We start from the raw sequence: 14,638 nt of genomic DNA on the forward strand, positions 1-14,638 counted from the left end.
CTCTCTCTCTCTCTCTCTCTCTCTCTCTCTCTCTCTCTCTCTCTCTCTCTCTCTCTCTCTCTCTCTCTCTCTCTCGTCTCCTCCATTACTTACATTATAAATATGGATGCGTTATGTTTTTTTGGTTAAGCATATAGCATTTATTATATGTAGGCTTACCCTGTTACTTTAGAACTCTTGAGATTTCTGCCTGGATTCGGATGGTGCCTCAGATGGAGATGTGGAGACAACTGAAATACAGTAAATCAAGTTAGATTAATCAATGTTATAAATCCTGACGAGGGCACGTTTTCTCTCATATTTTGGTGCTAATGATTTTTTTACGACCTCTGGCATGGTCATAGATGATGAAATTGCTAGTAATACACTTTCCTCTATATTCTAGTGCAAAATTTCATCCAAAAAATAATTCTAAATGTACTATGTTTGTTTCTCAGACTACATAACACATTTTATAAAAGCGATAAGTAATGTAGCTAGTTCTATGTAAAGTTGTCGTAAAATGCCTCATTTGTGCTAAATTCGATTTGAGAGGCAGTTAGTAAAGGTTAAGTGATGCCAGTGCAAAGGATCACACATGTGAGAAGACAAACCCTTGCGATGCGAGGTGCAGTTAAGAGATTAATGATATTAGATATGGCAGTAAAGCCAGGCATCTGAGTCAAACCGTGTGTCCGTACTCGATAGAAAATGGAGACCTCAATTGAAGGCATAACTCTGGGAAGGTATTTCCCGGAGGACGTCGTTCCTGAAACCAAGTTTGTTGTTTAAAGAATGAGAACAAACCAAATCTACTTAGTGGGTCGGGCGAGGCCATAGACAGTACAACACTGGAGGTGTCATGCCAAATTTGTACCGGCTGCCAAATTTGTACCGGGCGCGTCACCCAAGTTAAAGGCCCACGAGCAGGTTAACCGGAAATTTTGATTAATGGGTACATGAAGCACTCAAAATATGTGTATCATTTATAAAATGTCTTAAATAGTGTTAAAGTCCAGTTTTTGTCGTTTTGGGCAGTAACGGGTGTTTTCTAACGCAATTCGGCGATGGCGTCACGTTGGGGAGACGTGGTGGAAGCATGGACATAATATAGAAAGGACAGCGGACTACAAAATGGCGCCCCATTCATTCCTATTGAAAGTAGGGTGGAGGTAGCCTCAGCCTAGTACTAGAACTATGGCGTCCAAGAGGTGGCAAGAACCACAAATAACATGTATGATGGCCCACAGCAGTATCATTTCGAAACTGTCAGACGTGAGAGTGCGAATGAGGAATTGCCGAGAACTAGGCTGCTTCAGTAAGACCACAAGGCCTTCATAACCATGCAGTAGGCCTATGCCAAAGCCGAAAAGGACATACGCACAGTCGCACACACTCATCTTATGCAAAACAATCCGTTTTATCATCAACATTCATTAACTGCAAAGACTAGCCCCTTGCCATAAGTTAGAATGGATCCAAAGTATGTGATTGATAGTCTGGTTCGGCTTTCGTTTGCTATCCGTTTTTAGTATGACTTCTCAACATTAGGTCTTTCCTGCCTTCGGCGCACATGGCTAAGTTGCATACGTGCACGGATTGGCTGGCTCCGCAAGAAAAAAACCAGAACATATTTATTTATCTTTCTATCTATCAATGCATGGGTCTAGTTTTAATGTGATGTATTTTGTGTATGTCCAGTCAGACTTGTTGTCTCCCTTGTACTGTGTGGCATTGTAGGCTATACTGTGTCAGCCGAATCACCTAAATGTATTCCCTACGTGTAGTTTGGTATTAATAAAGACTTGACTAGGCTATTTATCTTCTAGGCTATTAGTCAACAATTATTCGCGAAGGTGAAGTGAATAGTGGGGAATAGCCCCCGAGACCGAAGGTTTACGTTATCAGCTGACATTTTGCGATGAAAACAATATCGAGTTTGAGATGTCAATCATGGGATATTGCCCAATATCCCAAGATATTCAAATTCGAACCAATCAAATTGCGCCATCTTAGGTGGTTCACGTGTAGCATACTAACTATATACAATTTCTATGTATTTATCTATGTATTTGTATAATCTGCTGAACAGTCTCTTACCAGTCTCTACTCTCAAGGGTTTATGCGGCTTTGGTCCGTGTCTACTGTCTCCCCAACGTGTAATGCAATGCATTCTGGGGGAAATGAGAATCAATAGCAAAATGCTAAAATAGTACCTAATTTTTCAATTACATTCCGTTTTGTGATACCTAACAACATTAAATACAATAAATAACTGTTTAAATCTTAAATACCAACAAGAAAATTGCACAAAAAAGTTTTGTAACCTAGCTTCTTGGTGCAGGAGGCAAAGCAATAGGATTCGCAAGCAACGTCGCCACCTGGTGTTCAATTAAAGAATTTGTGCCAACAAAATCAAAAAAGATATGCTAAACCCAGTAACCTCTCTATAATTGGCCTCATCCAACTTTAAAGTGTAGCTATTCAAGAACCTTCCTGGGGATGTTTAAACTATTTTACAACCCCCATGTGTAAACAACCACAGGGGACAAATGCATAAAATGTTGTGATTTTATTTAGTCCACTTTAAAATTTACAATTTCTCTAGATTCATTAAAAAAGAACATAATCAGATTTGCAGTCCACATCACATCTAAACTGCAAGAAAGAAAAAAACTAGTATGAAATTGACATCATAGGCACAGTTTTCAGTATAAGTACTACATGCTTAAATAGCTTATGGCATAATATATACAGCAAAAAATGTTGATCTCCGGTGCTTATACATGCTTGGGACTTTGGACTCCAGAGTTGATAGTGTTAGTAAGAATAAGGCTAAAAACATAGTACACACGGTATTTACAAATGATTTGTTTGTTTGCACTTGTTAAGGCAGTCCGATGATTAGCCAAGAGTGTATAATGCTCAGATTGAAATAAATTAAAAACCAAGAGGAAAAAGTAAGTGAAAGACCAAGCAAAACAAAAAAAGCCTGAAACTAACTGACTGACTTGTGGTAATCAAAGTTAACGCTTTGTTGAGATTACTTTGTTGTTTGCTTTGTTGAGAACACATTTTTCTGCACGGCGTGAGAACACGGAGCTATTTGTAAATGCGACATCCAGCGGGAAAAAAAACAAAAAATAAATAAACAAGTAGCGGTTAGTATTCCCCAACATGAAAGTACCTGATATCCTATCTTTCACCCAAGTTTGATACCTGTGCATAACTTATAGAAAGCCTGTCACTTTCTTTTGAAAACTCACAGTAATTTAATCCCTTCTCACACCTTCTGATACCATTGAGCCAGGCACAGAATTCTACCCTGCAGAATCCACATACCTAGGAGCAAGACACTCGGGATATTCCGTATTACAAATAAAGGGCACTTTTTTTGTTGTTTATATACATAACACTTTTGTACACAAAATTGGCTGTTGCAATTTTTCTGTTGTCGGCATTTTTATCACATGTTGTTATGGAGAAACGGTGCTCTATCCTGCCCTTTTTCTTACTGGCATTTTCCTACACAACAGGGTCATGGAAAATCCTCTGTTTCATCAATGAGCTGCAGAAACTGACCTCTGATCTGGGTCCATACGAAGCATATTAGTCTTTTTTTTTTTTAAATCTCATACCCTTGAGGATAGGAGAAATTAAGTGACATCGACGTTCGGGAAGGGGGGGGGATATCATTTCACCTTTTCTCTCCCTCAACACAGAATCCATCAGCATCATCATTTAACGGAAATGTCAGTCCTTCTTTCCTCCAGTAGTTGACCAGAATAAAAAAAAAAGCCCCTTCCATGTTGAAAAAGCAGGAGGTAGGGGAGTGAATGTCCAGATATGATTCATCCGTTATTTGTTCGACTCCCAGCTCCTTAGGCCATCTCCATCATTCCTTTCCACCTCCCGGTCTACCTGCTTCCAGACTGCACACAACACAGCTTATTCCTGGCTTCAACCACCGCCTCCGTCCCCTTCCCTGAAACCATCCACCACAGGGGGCTGAGTGCCTGTCCCAGCCTCCCCTCACCAGCCATCCCCGTCCCCCGAAAGCGCAGTGTAAACTCAAGCCAGTTCAGTTGGCTGCGGGAGGGAGCTCTTCCCTGGTTCCAACCGACCAAAGCATCTCAGCGATGTGTTGGACCGCAGGCGCCAGAGTACGTCCTCAGCCGCACGGGAACCAAAGGGTGGGCGGCTAGGTGGTGACGGGGAGAGGGGGATCACTTGGGTCCCTTGACGGGGGCGTCCGTCTCCGTGGACTGGCGCCCGTCGTTCCATGCCTCCCGCGTGCTCTTGAGCGCCTGCGTCCTCTGCTGGTCGACGACCACGTAGTCCACGCGCTCGTCCGACGCCGCCATGCCCGTCCCGTTGCTCTTCTTCTGCAGGAGTGACATGAACACATGACCAGTGTTGAATGACGTCCATCCATTAGGTGGTACATTTAATAGGAATATCTTTCACTGGCCTTCTTGAGTGAAGAGATGAAATAGGTTGAAGTTCATCTAATGTTTTCATGAATTGATTTGAATGATAAAGTTTACATTTTAGTTGATAGCAATATATTGGGAGTGCATAAAGGGATACATTTTTATGTGCATATAATGCCTAAGCAGGTTAGCAGCATTGGCCGTAAAGGTGACATATTATACCACCATGTGTGACTGTGATTAGCCCTAACAAGCAGATTTTCAAAATGTCACACCTGGTGGCATAACATGTCCCCTTTAAAAGATGTCTTGAGTTCTGAATGTAATGCAGACTCACAGACCCAACAACACGCACACACACCAGCTACGTTAACATATAAACGATATATAGACATCACTACCTCAACACATTGTTCCAGCCTAGCTTGTCTTTGTGTGAGGGAGTGGAGCACAATGCCTACCTTCCTGGGTGGGGTAGACTTCCCTGGGTCTAGGTCCAGGTCCAGATACTCCACCTGCTTCTCCTCCTTGGGCTTCACCAGGGGGCTGCTCCCTCCGTCCGATGTCTTAGGGGCACTCAGCTTCATGTTCTAGGAGAAGAGTTAACCCAAAAGCCTTTTTAGTAGGTAGCCATGGCGACGGAGAGGAAGTCGAGTCACAGCAGCATCAAGATTGAAAACACAGTGAGTGGTGTTAATTCTGAAGCGGGAATTTGAGTCAGTACGGAGGTTAAAACTAGGATGATGACAAAACACAAACAGACAAGTATCCGACTCTACATCCAAATCCACCTTATGTACGGTCAAATCAACAGTGCTTTTCTGTTTTTTCCCCCATCTACATGTGATGGTCCTTGCTTCCTGAGCCCTTAGGTTTGCATTCCCAAGTATTGATATCTGCGTCACACGCTGGGGGTGGGGCAGGGTGGCTGGGAGGAGGGGGGGGATGCAGCAACATGCACGGCTAAGCTAGCCTGGCATGCCCTGCTCACCTCCTCCAGGGAGTCAAGCTCCTCCACCTCCCTCTTTACAGGGGTGATAGGGACAGTGCAGTAGAAGGACTCCTCTCTGCACCGCGCGAAGTGGGAGGAGGTCAAAGAGGAGAAAAAGGGAAGGAGGAAACACAAAACAAAAGCATCAAGCAAAAGAAGGAACCCAATGGGGATAAGGAGGAGGAGGAGGACGAGGAGGAGGATAAAGAGCAGGTTTGAAATGGTCAGGAAGCCACCCGGAAGCGCAGAGGAAAAGAAAAAGGGGAAAAGCTTTGACGGAAGGGAAAACAAATAAACTGGAGGGAAAACAATAGGTAAAGTAAGCACGTGGGTCATAAACAGAAAGATTGTCACCAGACAATGCCACAGACAAATAAGGAAAATGAAAAGGAAATTATTACAGTAAGTATCTACACTGTAAAAGAAAGTCCCACTCTATATGGGAGATTGATTGGAGATAGGGTTGATCTATCGACCCCCTGCTTTAAGTCTATAACATTTCAGAACAGAAAATGACCAACTTCAGTCATTTTTAATTGGTTGAGTACAGCCCAAATAATGTTAACCAAAACCATGTACTGAACTTTTAAAATGGGATGGGGGTCTTAGCAATTACAGTAGAGGTACTTAATGAGGCATGAGGAGGAAAACATTGGTGAATAAAGCAGACCTGAGGTGAAGCAGCAACAGAAAACAAATAAAAAAACATGACTGTGGAAAGGAAGAGCAAGAGATGAGGAAGTGAGGAGGAGCCCGTCTATGATGGCAGATGCTGAGGACCAAAACTAATACCCTGAAAGGTATTTGGGACCCTTCACAGTTAAACCTGTAAAACCGGTAAACCAATGTTCTCCTTCAACTAAGCTAGAAATGACCGTCATTTTCTTTCTGTCAAGTTTCCTCCCATATTAAATACCTACAAAAAAGTAACCTTTATCAACATACATTATAATCGCCCAACAAAAAGTGCGTAGCCACGTAACGTTGATTAATTTAAGGTAAAATTACCCAAAAAATCTGAAACATGTTGTGGGAAGGGGGAAATAAAACAGTGATGGTAAGGAACCCATGCAGCAGCCTGACAATACGTAGACGTGTTTGGTGCGGAGGTCTGGTGTTACATACTAGTTCGTCTGCGGACATGTTAGAGAGCATGGCTACATAGTTCTCGTCACAGTCATCCGAGTCGGTGCTGGAGGCCATGCTGTGGATGGAGGTGGGCCGCGGGGGCATGGGGAACCTGGAGGGACTGTGGAGGAACGACCAGAACCTTTACAAAACAACCACTGACTCAACCACTGACAGCATTTCTTGCACACACAAGTCAAAACAACAACAACAACAACAACAACAACAGGCTCACAAACGGAACCAAACAAAATATGGATTCTACTGCTGTGTAGACGTACCCATAGCTGCCACTGCTATGTAACCCACCATTGCAGCCAGTTGAATCCCCTCGACTTTAAATGAGTGAAAGAAAAACAAGCCATGAACCATCTTCATTTAACAGGCCAACAGAAATGTTACTTGCGTCAGGTATTTTGCTGTGTAGTGCCGTAGCTTTTCCCCCAATAAGTTCTCAAAGCTTGTTCTGTGTTTGTAGTTTCTATGTCTACGTTAATACTAGGACAGACAACATGAAGTTGCTATGGTAATGTATGGACGGGTGGGGAGTCAGCTAGTGTTGGCTACTTTGCTAAGTTACAATACTGAAAAGGGTGAAAGGCAAGACAATATGCAATATTTTAGAGACTTACTCTCTAGCGAATGTTCGCGTGTCAGGGGAGCGCACAGGAGCACACGGCTCCTCCCACTCTGGAAGCGGTTTGATCTCCAATGGGGCGGGCTTTGCTGTGGGAATGAAAAACATCTTTCAATCACGGCAAGGATGTTGGGTTTGAGCGGAAAGACATGGCAGAAGACCATGAAAATGGGATCTTTTATTCATGCATAAAATAGTTATACCAATGATCTGGTGGCCTACATTAGTGACTCAAATGTAATGCAGTATGTGTAGCTAAGAGTTGAGTAAAAAATCCTCTGTCAAATGGGTGAATATTAACATATTTTTATCAGTTGGCCAGAATGTCAGCAACGATTATATAAAACTGATTTTCCATCCCATTAATGAGTTTAAAGGGGAGAAAAGTAATACATTCTTTGTGGCTAGTTTGGTTTAAACTCATATAAATCTGCTATAAGAAATGTCCTTATATTTGATAATGCGGTTGTACAATATTCCCCATAAACATCTGATCAGCCATATGTTCTTGACTGCTTAAGAAAATATTGGATTACTAAAGTCAAGTTAAAGTTCATCTACAAATAATTAGTTTAATAGCAATGCAAGTATGAATGGTTAGTTTAAATGATTTTAAGATTAATTCCCAGTGAGTATAGGCCTGTTTTGTTGGCTCATGAATCTCCAAACTGAATATACAGTTTTTTCTGCACTATGAGCTCATTAAAAAGAATAAGAGCCATTACTGCTTGATCAGAGCTTCTGTCATTTTCTAATCCCCACTGAACCCAGTGGTGTAGGGATTTGAACCTTAACGGAGAATAAACGGCGGTAAGATAAAATCTACTCGTTAAATAGTTAATTCAAATTAATTAGCACAATTAAGTTAATCAAAAGAGACTTCAGATCCAAAGCGACGGCATAATGAATCAGGTAGGGGGTTAGGGCAATCCTGCTCAAGGACACTCTACCTGCGGGCACTGGGTATCAAACACAGTACCTTTGGGCTGGGATTCAAGCAGCCCAATCCCTTCTCTATCCTCCTGGCCCTATTCTATGCAATAGATTTTTTTTTTACCTGGATGCAACGTGAGCCAACAGTGCTAAGCTCCTCCTGAGTGCCCCATGTATGTCAAGTGATTGGTGGAAAATAATGTCCCCATTGAGAGAGAGAGAGAGAGAGAGAGAGAGAGAGAGAGAGAGAGAGAGAGAGAGAGAGAGAGAGAGAGAGAGAGAGAGAGAGAGAGAGAGAGAGAGAGAGAGAGAGAGAGAGAGAGAGAGAGAGAGAGAGAGAGAGAGAGAGAGAGAGAGAGAGAGAGAGAGAGAGAGAGAGAGAGAGAGAGAGAGATTTTGCTGAGAAAATCAGTGTGCCTTAATCGTCAATGTACATACCCTTGCGTCGTCGCCTCGGAAATTCCCCTACGGTTTGGGAGTCGGTTCGTTCTAATACGACAACCTTTGCTCTTATATTTTTAGGACTCTGACCTGATTGGTGGAAGAAGACTTGACTCATTATAACATTTTGGACGATCACAGTAAGCAGCTAAATATATCCTTATCCCAAAGACCCCGTATCATGCCATGCCAAGCCAAAGTCTGTAGCCATTAAATCATGTTGAATCAACATGAACACCCAGCCAACTAAAACCTGCATTTTAAGGACACTTTCATAGCCGCAACTTCCCAAAACACTGCAACATTCACATCACTCCATGCTCTATTGCCCCAACAGCTGCACATGCATCAAAAGCTGCGTTGTAACGTTGAGAACATAGAGAAAGCAGATTTCATTGTTTTCATATCATAAATATTATTATCTCTTATTCTTCCCATTCTATATAAAAATTTGCAGCAGGACCAATTGTCCACTACACACGTATACTGTTAGGTTAGAGTATAACCCTCAAAGCCCTTTCAGCCCTTATCCACGTACAACAGAGACAAGAACAGACATCAAGTGAGAAGGTCAAAGCAAAAACATGCCAAAGAAAACATTCACATACACAATACAGAAGCCCCAATTCAGTGCAGCCGTACACAAAAGACAAGAGTTCAATAGCAACTGTTCAGTGAAACTGGTTTTGAAAGGTTAAAATGTGCGTCAAGTCCAAAATCCAAGATTAAGTGAACCCATTCCATTCGGTTAAAGACTTTGTTATGTATGAAGTGATACAACACTAAGGGCAAAGTCAATATCATAACAGCATATAGATGGAAGAGAAAAGTGTGTCTAAACTGTGTCTGTACTCAAGTAAACAATAATACAATCAAAGCATACGAGTGACAATGTCTAACTCAGCCTCCATATTTATTGTCGATTTAAAAATTATGGGATACATGTCGGTGTGTTCCTTGCGCTACCATTCACTCTCTCTATGCAATTAGGTCTCAAATGAAAGAACTCCATTCACATAAGAAGAGACAATGGGGACCGATGCATCAAGTGATACATCCCCCCCCCCCCCCCCCCACCTCACCCCAAACCCAAACCTATCACCACTCCCCCCTATAAGATGACTCCTGCTCAGGCTCCTTGGACGAAGCTACGTTTAATAGGAAGATTACTGTGCAGAATTAGACAGGAAGTGTCAGGCGGAAAACTAAAGCATCTAATGGAGACATGGAGTAGTGGTGGTGTGGGAACGTGTGTGCAAGGACACTTGCTAAAGCGGGGAAGTTAAACTGGTGGTGAAAGATGGCTTTGTCCAAGTTATCTTCAAACTAAAGCAAGAGATTATATGAAGCAACAAATGTTTCGAGGAAAGAAAGGCCTGGTCATGTTAAAGTTTATGTGAGGACAAAGCGTGAAAACTAAAATCGAGGTGTAGCAGAGCTAAAAAAAAAAAAGCAAAGAGAAAAACGGCCACAGCAAGCGGCAAATTAAAAACGACGAACATACCTTTGCGGTCGGGTTTGAGGTTGCGGTCGACCGGAGGGGGCTGGCAGTCGCTGATGAGGATCGGCCGGCGCGGGGGGGTCTTGGGGCTCGAGCGGAAGCCCATGTGTGCTGGCGGGGGCACCTGCTTGCCCAGCGAGGAGAACTCCACGGTGCCGGGGGTCATGGGCACGTAGTTGGTCTCATGGATGGGCTCGGGCAGGCTGCCGGAGTGGTGGTGCGACGGAGAGTTGGCGCTCATGGGAACGTAGTTCTGGTCCACTTCCTCCATGGACTGGCTGCCCACCGGCATCATGCCTTTGTTTTTCTATACCGTGAGCACACCACCAGACATATGCCCCCCCCCCAACACACACACACACACACACACACACACGTCACACACACACACACACACACACACACACACACACACACACACACACACACACACACACACACACACACACACACACACACACTTAACAAGCCTGCAGCACAGATCTTTCAAGAATTTTCTAAGAAATTACGAGGTTATGTTTCCAGGGAACCACACGATAAATATCAAGCACACTTACAAAGTAGCTGTTGAAACTTTCGTTGAAGTCAAAGGAGCAGGTCTTGTCTGACGGAAAAGTCCTGGGGATGTCGTAGCAGTCTTGGGATCCGAAATCTGAAAGCATACAATAAACCAATTTGCTCAGCCAAGCTTATTCAACAGTAAAAATAATAAAAAGACATCTGTGTTTCTACAGACAAAACAGCCCATGCACCGTAGCTTTTTGTGGTAGCGAGCGGAATGGATTATCCTTAATGTAAACTCCACAGAGTTCATTCTAGCACCAGGACTGGTGTGTGTCATTAGTGGCTCTCTGCTGTTCTCCTCTCCCTCTGCTAGCTAGAGTATTAATGCTAATCCACTTTGAAAACCACAAGAATCGGAGAAATGACTCGACAGCTTCACTCAGCATGTTTTTCTCATAGCGAAAAGGACACGGCAGGGAACTTGTAATTAACTGTTTAGTTGAAGGTCACTGGGATGTGACTGTTTAATAAAGTAAAAGAAAGTGTATACAAAAGACTTACATCTTTGTTTTAGGTGGGACATATGCCCATATTCTTCTCCAATGTGACAATGTGAGTATCAGTTTTAGTAAATGGCACCCAGGTATATGCTTGGGTAATGATGCATGGCTTCCAACAGGAATGTTCCTCTGCCGTTTTAATGCCAACCATTATCACAAGGGGGCAGTGATGGGAGAAAGTCATGTTTATTTACCTTTCAGAGGCGTAACCTTCAAAAGCCCAATGTGAAGATGTTATTAGGAATAAATGATGATAGACACTCACTGTGCTCCAACATAATATCTAACACACTATCAAATACATTATCCAGCATGCCAATAACACGATCATCTTTAAAATCAACCAAAAAAAAAAGACAACAAGTTCATCTTGACCCCCGACCTGAATAACTGAGCGCTCCAGATGGGCCTCCTCCCCATCCACCTCTCTGAGGCTCTCACCTTTGCGGAGGCGCGAGGAGTCCATGGGGCCGATGGTGTTGCTGCGCAGCGCCTTGACCCCGGCGCTGGTGGGGACGCAGTAGTTCCCGTCCGCCTCCGACGCAGACCGCGGCACGCAGTACGTGTCCGTGGGCGACCGCTCGGCCGGCGGCGGCGGCGGCAGCAGCCCGGACCCGGAGCTCAGCGAGGGCTTGGGCGGTCTGGGCGGGGGCACCACGTCACCGCCGCCCACTCCTCCGCCAACGCTACCTCCAACGACGTCCCCGCCGCCGCCACTCCCCGCCGAGGAGGGCGGCGGCAGCGTGCGGGGCACCTGGTAGGTGCAGTTGGCGCCGGGCGTGGACGGGATGTCGTAGCTGACGGACATGTTGCGCAGCTGCGTCTCCATGCCGGACGAGGCCTTGCGCGCCGGCGTGTTGAACACGTAGAGATCGGCGTCGCTGTTGGCGGCGTCCGGGCGGGCCACGGGGGACGAGGCCGCCTTGGGCTGCAGCACCGTGTCCTGGGAGTAGCTGCGCGGCAGCAGGTAGAGGCCGGCGCCGCTGCCGCCGCTGTCGTGGGAGAGCGAGGCGCCGCGCGACGGCGGCGAGTCGTAGATGGAGGAGGCCGAGGCGGGGCCGCCGTGCTGCGGGAAGAAGCCGTTGTGGGCGGCGTTGTGCTTCCCCGACGACGAGGTGGACGAGTTGGGGGTGCGGTGGGACGGCAGGTTGTCGTTGAGGTCCGTCTCCGACGACGTGGACTTGGAGCACTCTGTGTGGCTCCTGTCGTGAGGGACAAAAAAGGGACAACGGTGGTCAGGTGGTTACTCCTGGGAGGGGGGGGGTTGGGGGTCACTATTGTTGATGTTATTCCCAACACACACACGAGTTTCAACACAAACACTGGAATGCACTAGAGAGATTCAGCCCCCTTGTTTTGCAAGCCTTGTTAGAAGTGAGACTGGAGCATAAAGGTGACGTTTTATACCACCAGGTGTGAGTGTGATTAGCCGTAACAAGCCGTTTTGAATATCGGCTTCTTCTGTCATCACAAGTGAGCGTGTCCGCCTACATGTATGACGGATAGATGAGCAACGTTTGCTACAGTCTACTGGGTGGGCTGGTAGACTGATCTAATCACACTCACACCTGGTGGTATAAAACGTCACCTTTAACCGTCTGAGCGTTTACAGTTGAAGATGCTGTACTCCTGGCGACAACCGTTCGCTTACCGGAGAGGTTATGAACAGAAACACAAAAAGACTCCAAATGTTAATCGAGGGTTGCGGGTTGAGTCCCTGGTGGAACAAGTTCACGCATATCACATCCGGCTCGATGTGTGCAGCTCAGAGGACCATAAAAGGGGATGTAATGTCATGTTTACATCCACAGTGCGTCGTCGCTGAAGCACATGCTCCCCGGCATGGGCGGCGGTACGCAGATCAACAGAGTCCGTAGGTACATGCTCGTGTAGCGCGTGTGCGGAGAAAACGACGGATCGTATATTATGCGGTATTAGTATGAGCATTGTCTCGCCACACAGCCGCACACGGTAGGCCCGCGTCTCTAGGCCCGGCCACTCACGGACAAGCCTGGGGACTGTGGCTCTCACACTCCTCCAGGAGGAGGTACTCCTGCTCCGGCACCCCGGGGGAAGGGGGAGGCCCGATGGGGCTACTGCTCTTCCCCCAACGCAGAGTGAACACCCAGGAGGATGGGGGGGGGGAGGGAGGAGGAGGAGGAGGAGGAGGAGGAGGAGGAGGAGGAGGAGGAGGAAAAGGCAGTAATTATATAAGTAGAAGAGAAGAGAATGCTGTTTGGATTGGGATGGATAGTGGCCAGGGATAACAGTAGAGGACGTTAGAGGAGATGGTTGTCTGGTGAAAACTATAAGGGCAGGGTGATGTCCTGCCCTTATAGGGCACACACACACACACACACACACACACACACACACACACACACACACACACACACACACACACACACACACACACACACACACACACACACACACACACACACACACACACACACACTTTATTCCCCACGATGCACACCCTCTCACACCCACACACAGACACACACACCGACACACCCACGGCCCACACCCGGGCTCACCTGTTAGCGTCTGGCTTCTTGCTCTCACAGTTGACCAGCCACAGGTAGTCCTGGGGCTCATCCAGGCTGGACTGGGAGTCCAGGTGCCGCACGCTGACGGGCTGGTAGGGCGGGGGCACGTTGGTCAGCATGGCGGCGGGACCCCCAAGCAGAGGATGAGGGGGTGCGTCCACCACACTGCTGCCCCCCGCGGCTGCATGGTGGGCTGCCTTGGCTGCCTCTGTGGGGACACATCAGGATGGAGTCATCAGTACCATGTTGTAGACATTCGATTACTATGTTATATTACTATCCACGAGGTCCGGAAATTCACTGGGACAGCATTTTGTGAACGCATTCATTTACTAATTACCCTATCCATCTTTAAAATACAGTACAACCACCACCCCCCACTTCTGCGACAGGAAACTAAAGGCTGACTGTTTGTGTTTAGCAGCCCACTATTAATACACAGATTTAAACTGTAGTAGAACACAACTACAGAGCAATGAAAACACATAGACTCTAGTACACACATACAGGAAGAAGAATATAGGCTGTAGGTCAAACAGATACCGATAAATAAATAAATACATATATACATATATATACACACATAAGTGTATATGCACACAAACACAGTACACATGTGAGGGAAGGGCTATTGAAAATGTTAACCTTGGCTGTGATTGGTCCGCTAACTACATCATTTACGGCAATACGCTTTGAATGTGACAAAAAAAACACGTCTTGTATTTGGTCATTACAGACTTCGAATGTAATGATCAGAATGGACAACGACGACCTACTAGCAGCCTATCTCCTGTGTTATTTTGCACATTGTTCATCGTATTCAGCTTTCAAGTTGCTGGAATCCATACCATACCATAATAAAAACTTCTAGTAGTAGACCAATTGGAAAGTAATAGCATGCACAGACAAAGACCAACTATTGGTTCTTTCCTCATCTCGGACATGCATAGCAGCACGTAAACCCGACGCAGCACCATAA

At 45.6% G+C, this 14,638-nt stretch overlaps 1 protein-coding gene across 13 annotated transcripts in view; it reads right to left on the reverse strand.

Moving 5' to 3' along the window:
* Positions 1–2,536: 2,536 nt before the first annotated feature.
* The window catches only part of gab1 (GRB2-associated binding protein 1), a 41,665-nt gene continuing 29,563 nt past the window's right edge, over positions 2,537–14,638 (reverse strand). For 7 of the 13 annotated variants that reach the window (XM_030352569.1, XM_030352579.1, XM_030352576.1 and 4 more), the window contains 11 exons: positions 13,648–13,867; positions 13,111–13,203; positions 11,549–12,309; positions 10,601–10,695; positions 10,047–10,350; positions 8,540–8,632; positions 7,164–7,257; positions 6,813–6,866; positions 6,529–6,652; positions 4,874–5,002; positions 2,537–4,364 (listed from right to left, as the gene is read on the reverse strand). In XM_030352569.1, coding sequence (XP_030208429.1) covers positions 4,206–4,364; positions 4,874–5,002; positions 6,529–6,652; positions 6,813–6,866; positions 7,164–7,257; positions 8,540–8,632; positions 10,047–10,350; positions 10,601–10,695; positions 11,549–12,309; positions 13,111–13,203; positions 13,648–13,867 — 2,126 coding nt within the window. In that variant the 3' untranslated portion in view covers positions 2,537–4,205. The remainder of the gene's footprint in view (positions 4,365–4,873; positions 5,003–6,528; positions 6,653–6,812; positions 6,867–7,163; positions 7,258–8,539; positions 8,633–10,046; positions 10,351–10,600; positions 10,696–11,548; positions 12,310–13,110; positions 13,204–13,647; positions 13,868–14,638) is intronic. The other 6 variants (XM_030352572.1, XM_030352570.1, XM_030352571.1 and 3 more) reach the window with 6 other exon arrangements.

Source organism: Gadus morhua, chromosome 3 (genome assembly GCF_902167405.1).
Source record: "Gadus morhua chromosome 3, gadMor3.0, whole genome shotgun sequence".
Taxonomy (NCBI): domain Eukaryota; kingdom Metazoa; phylum Chordata; class Actinopteri; order Gadiformes; family Gadidae; genus Gadus; species Gadus morhua.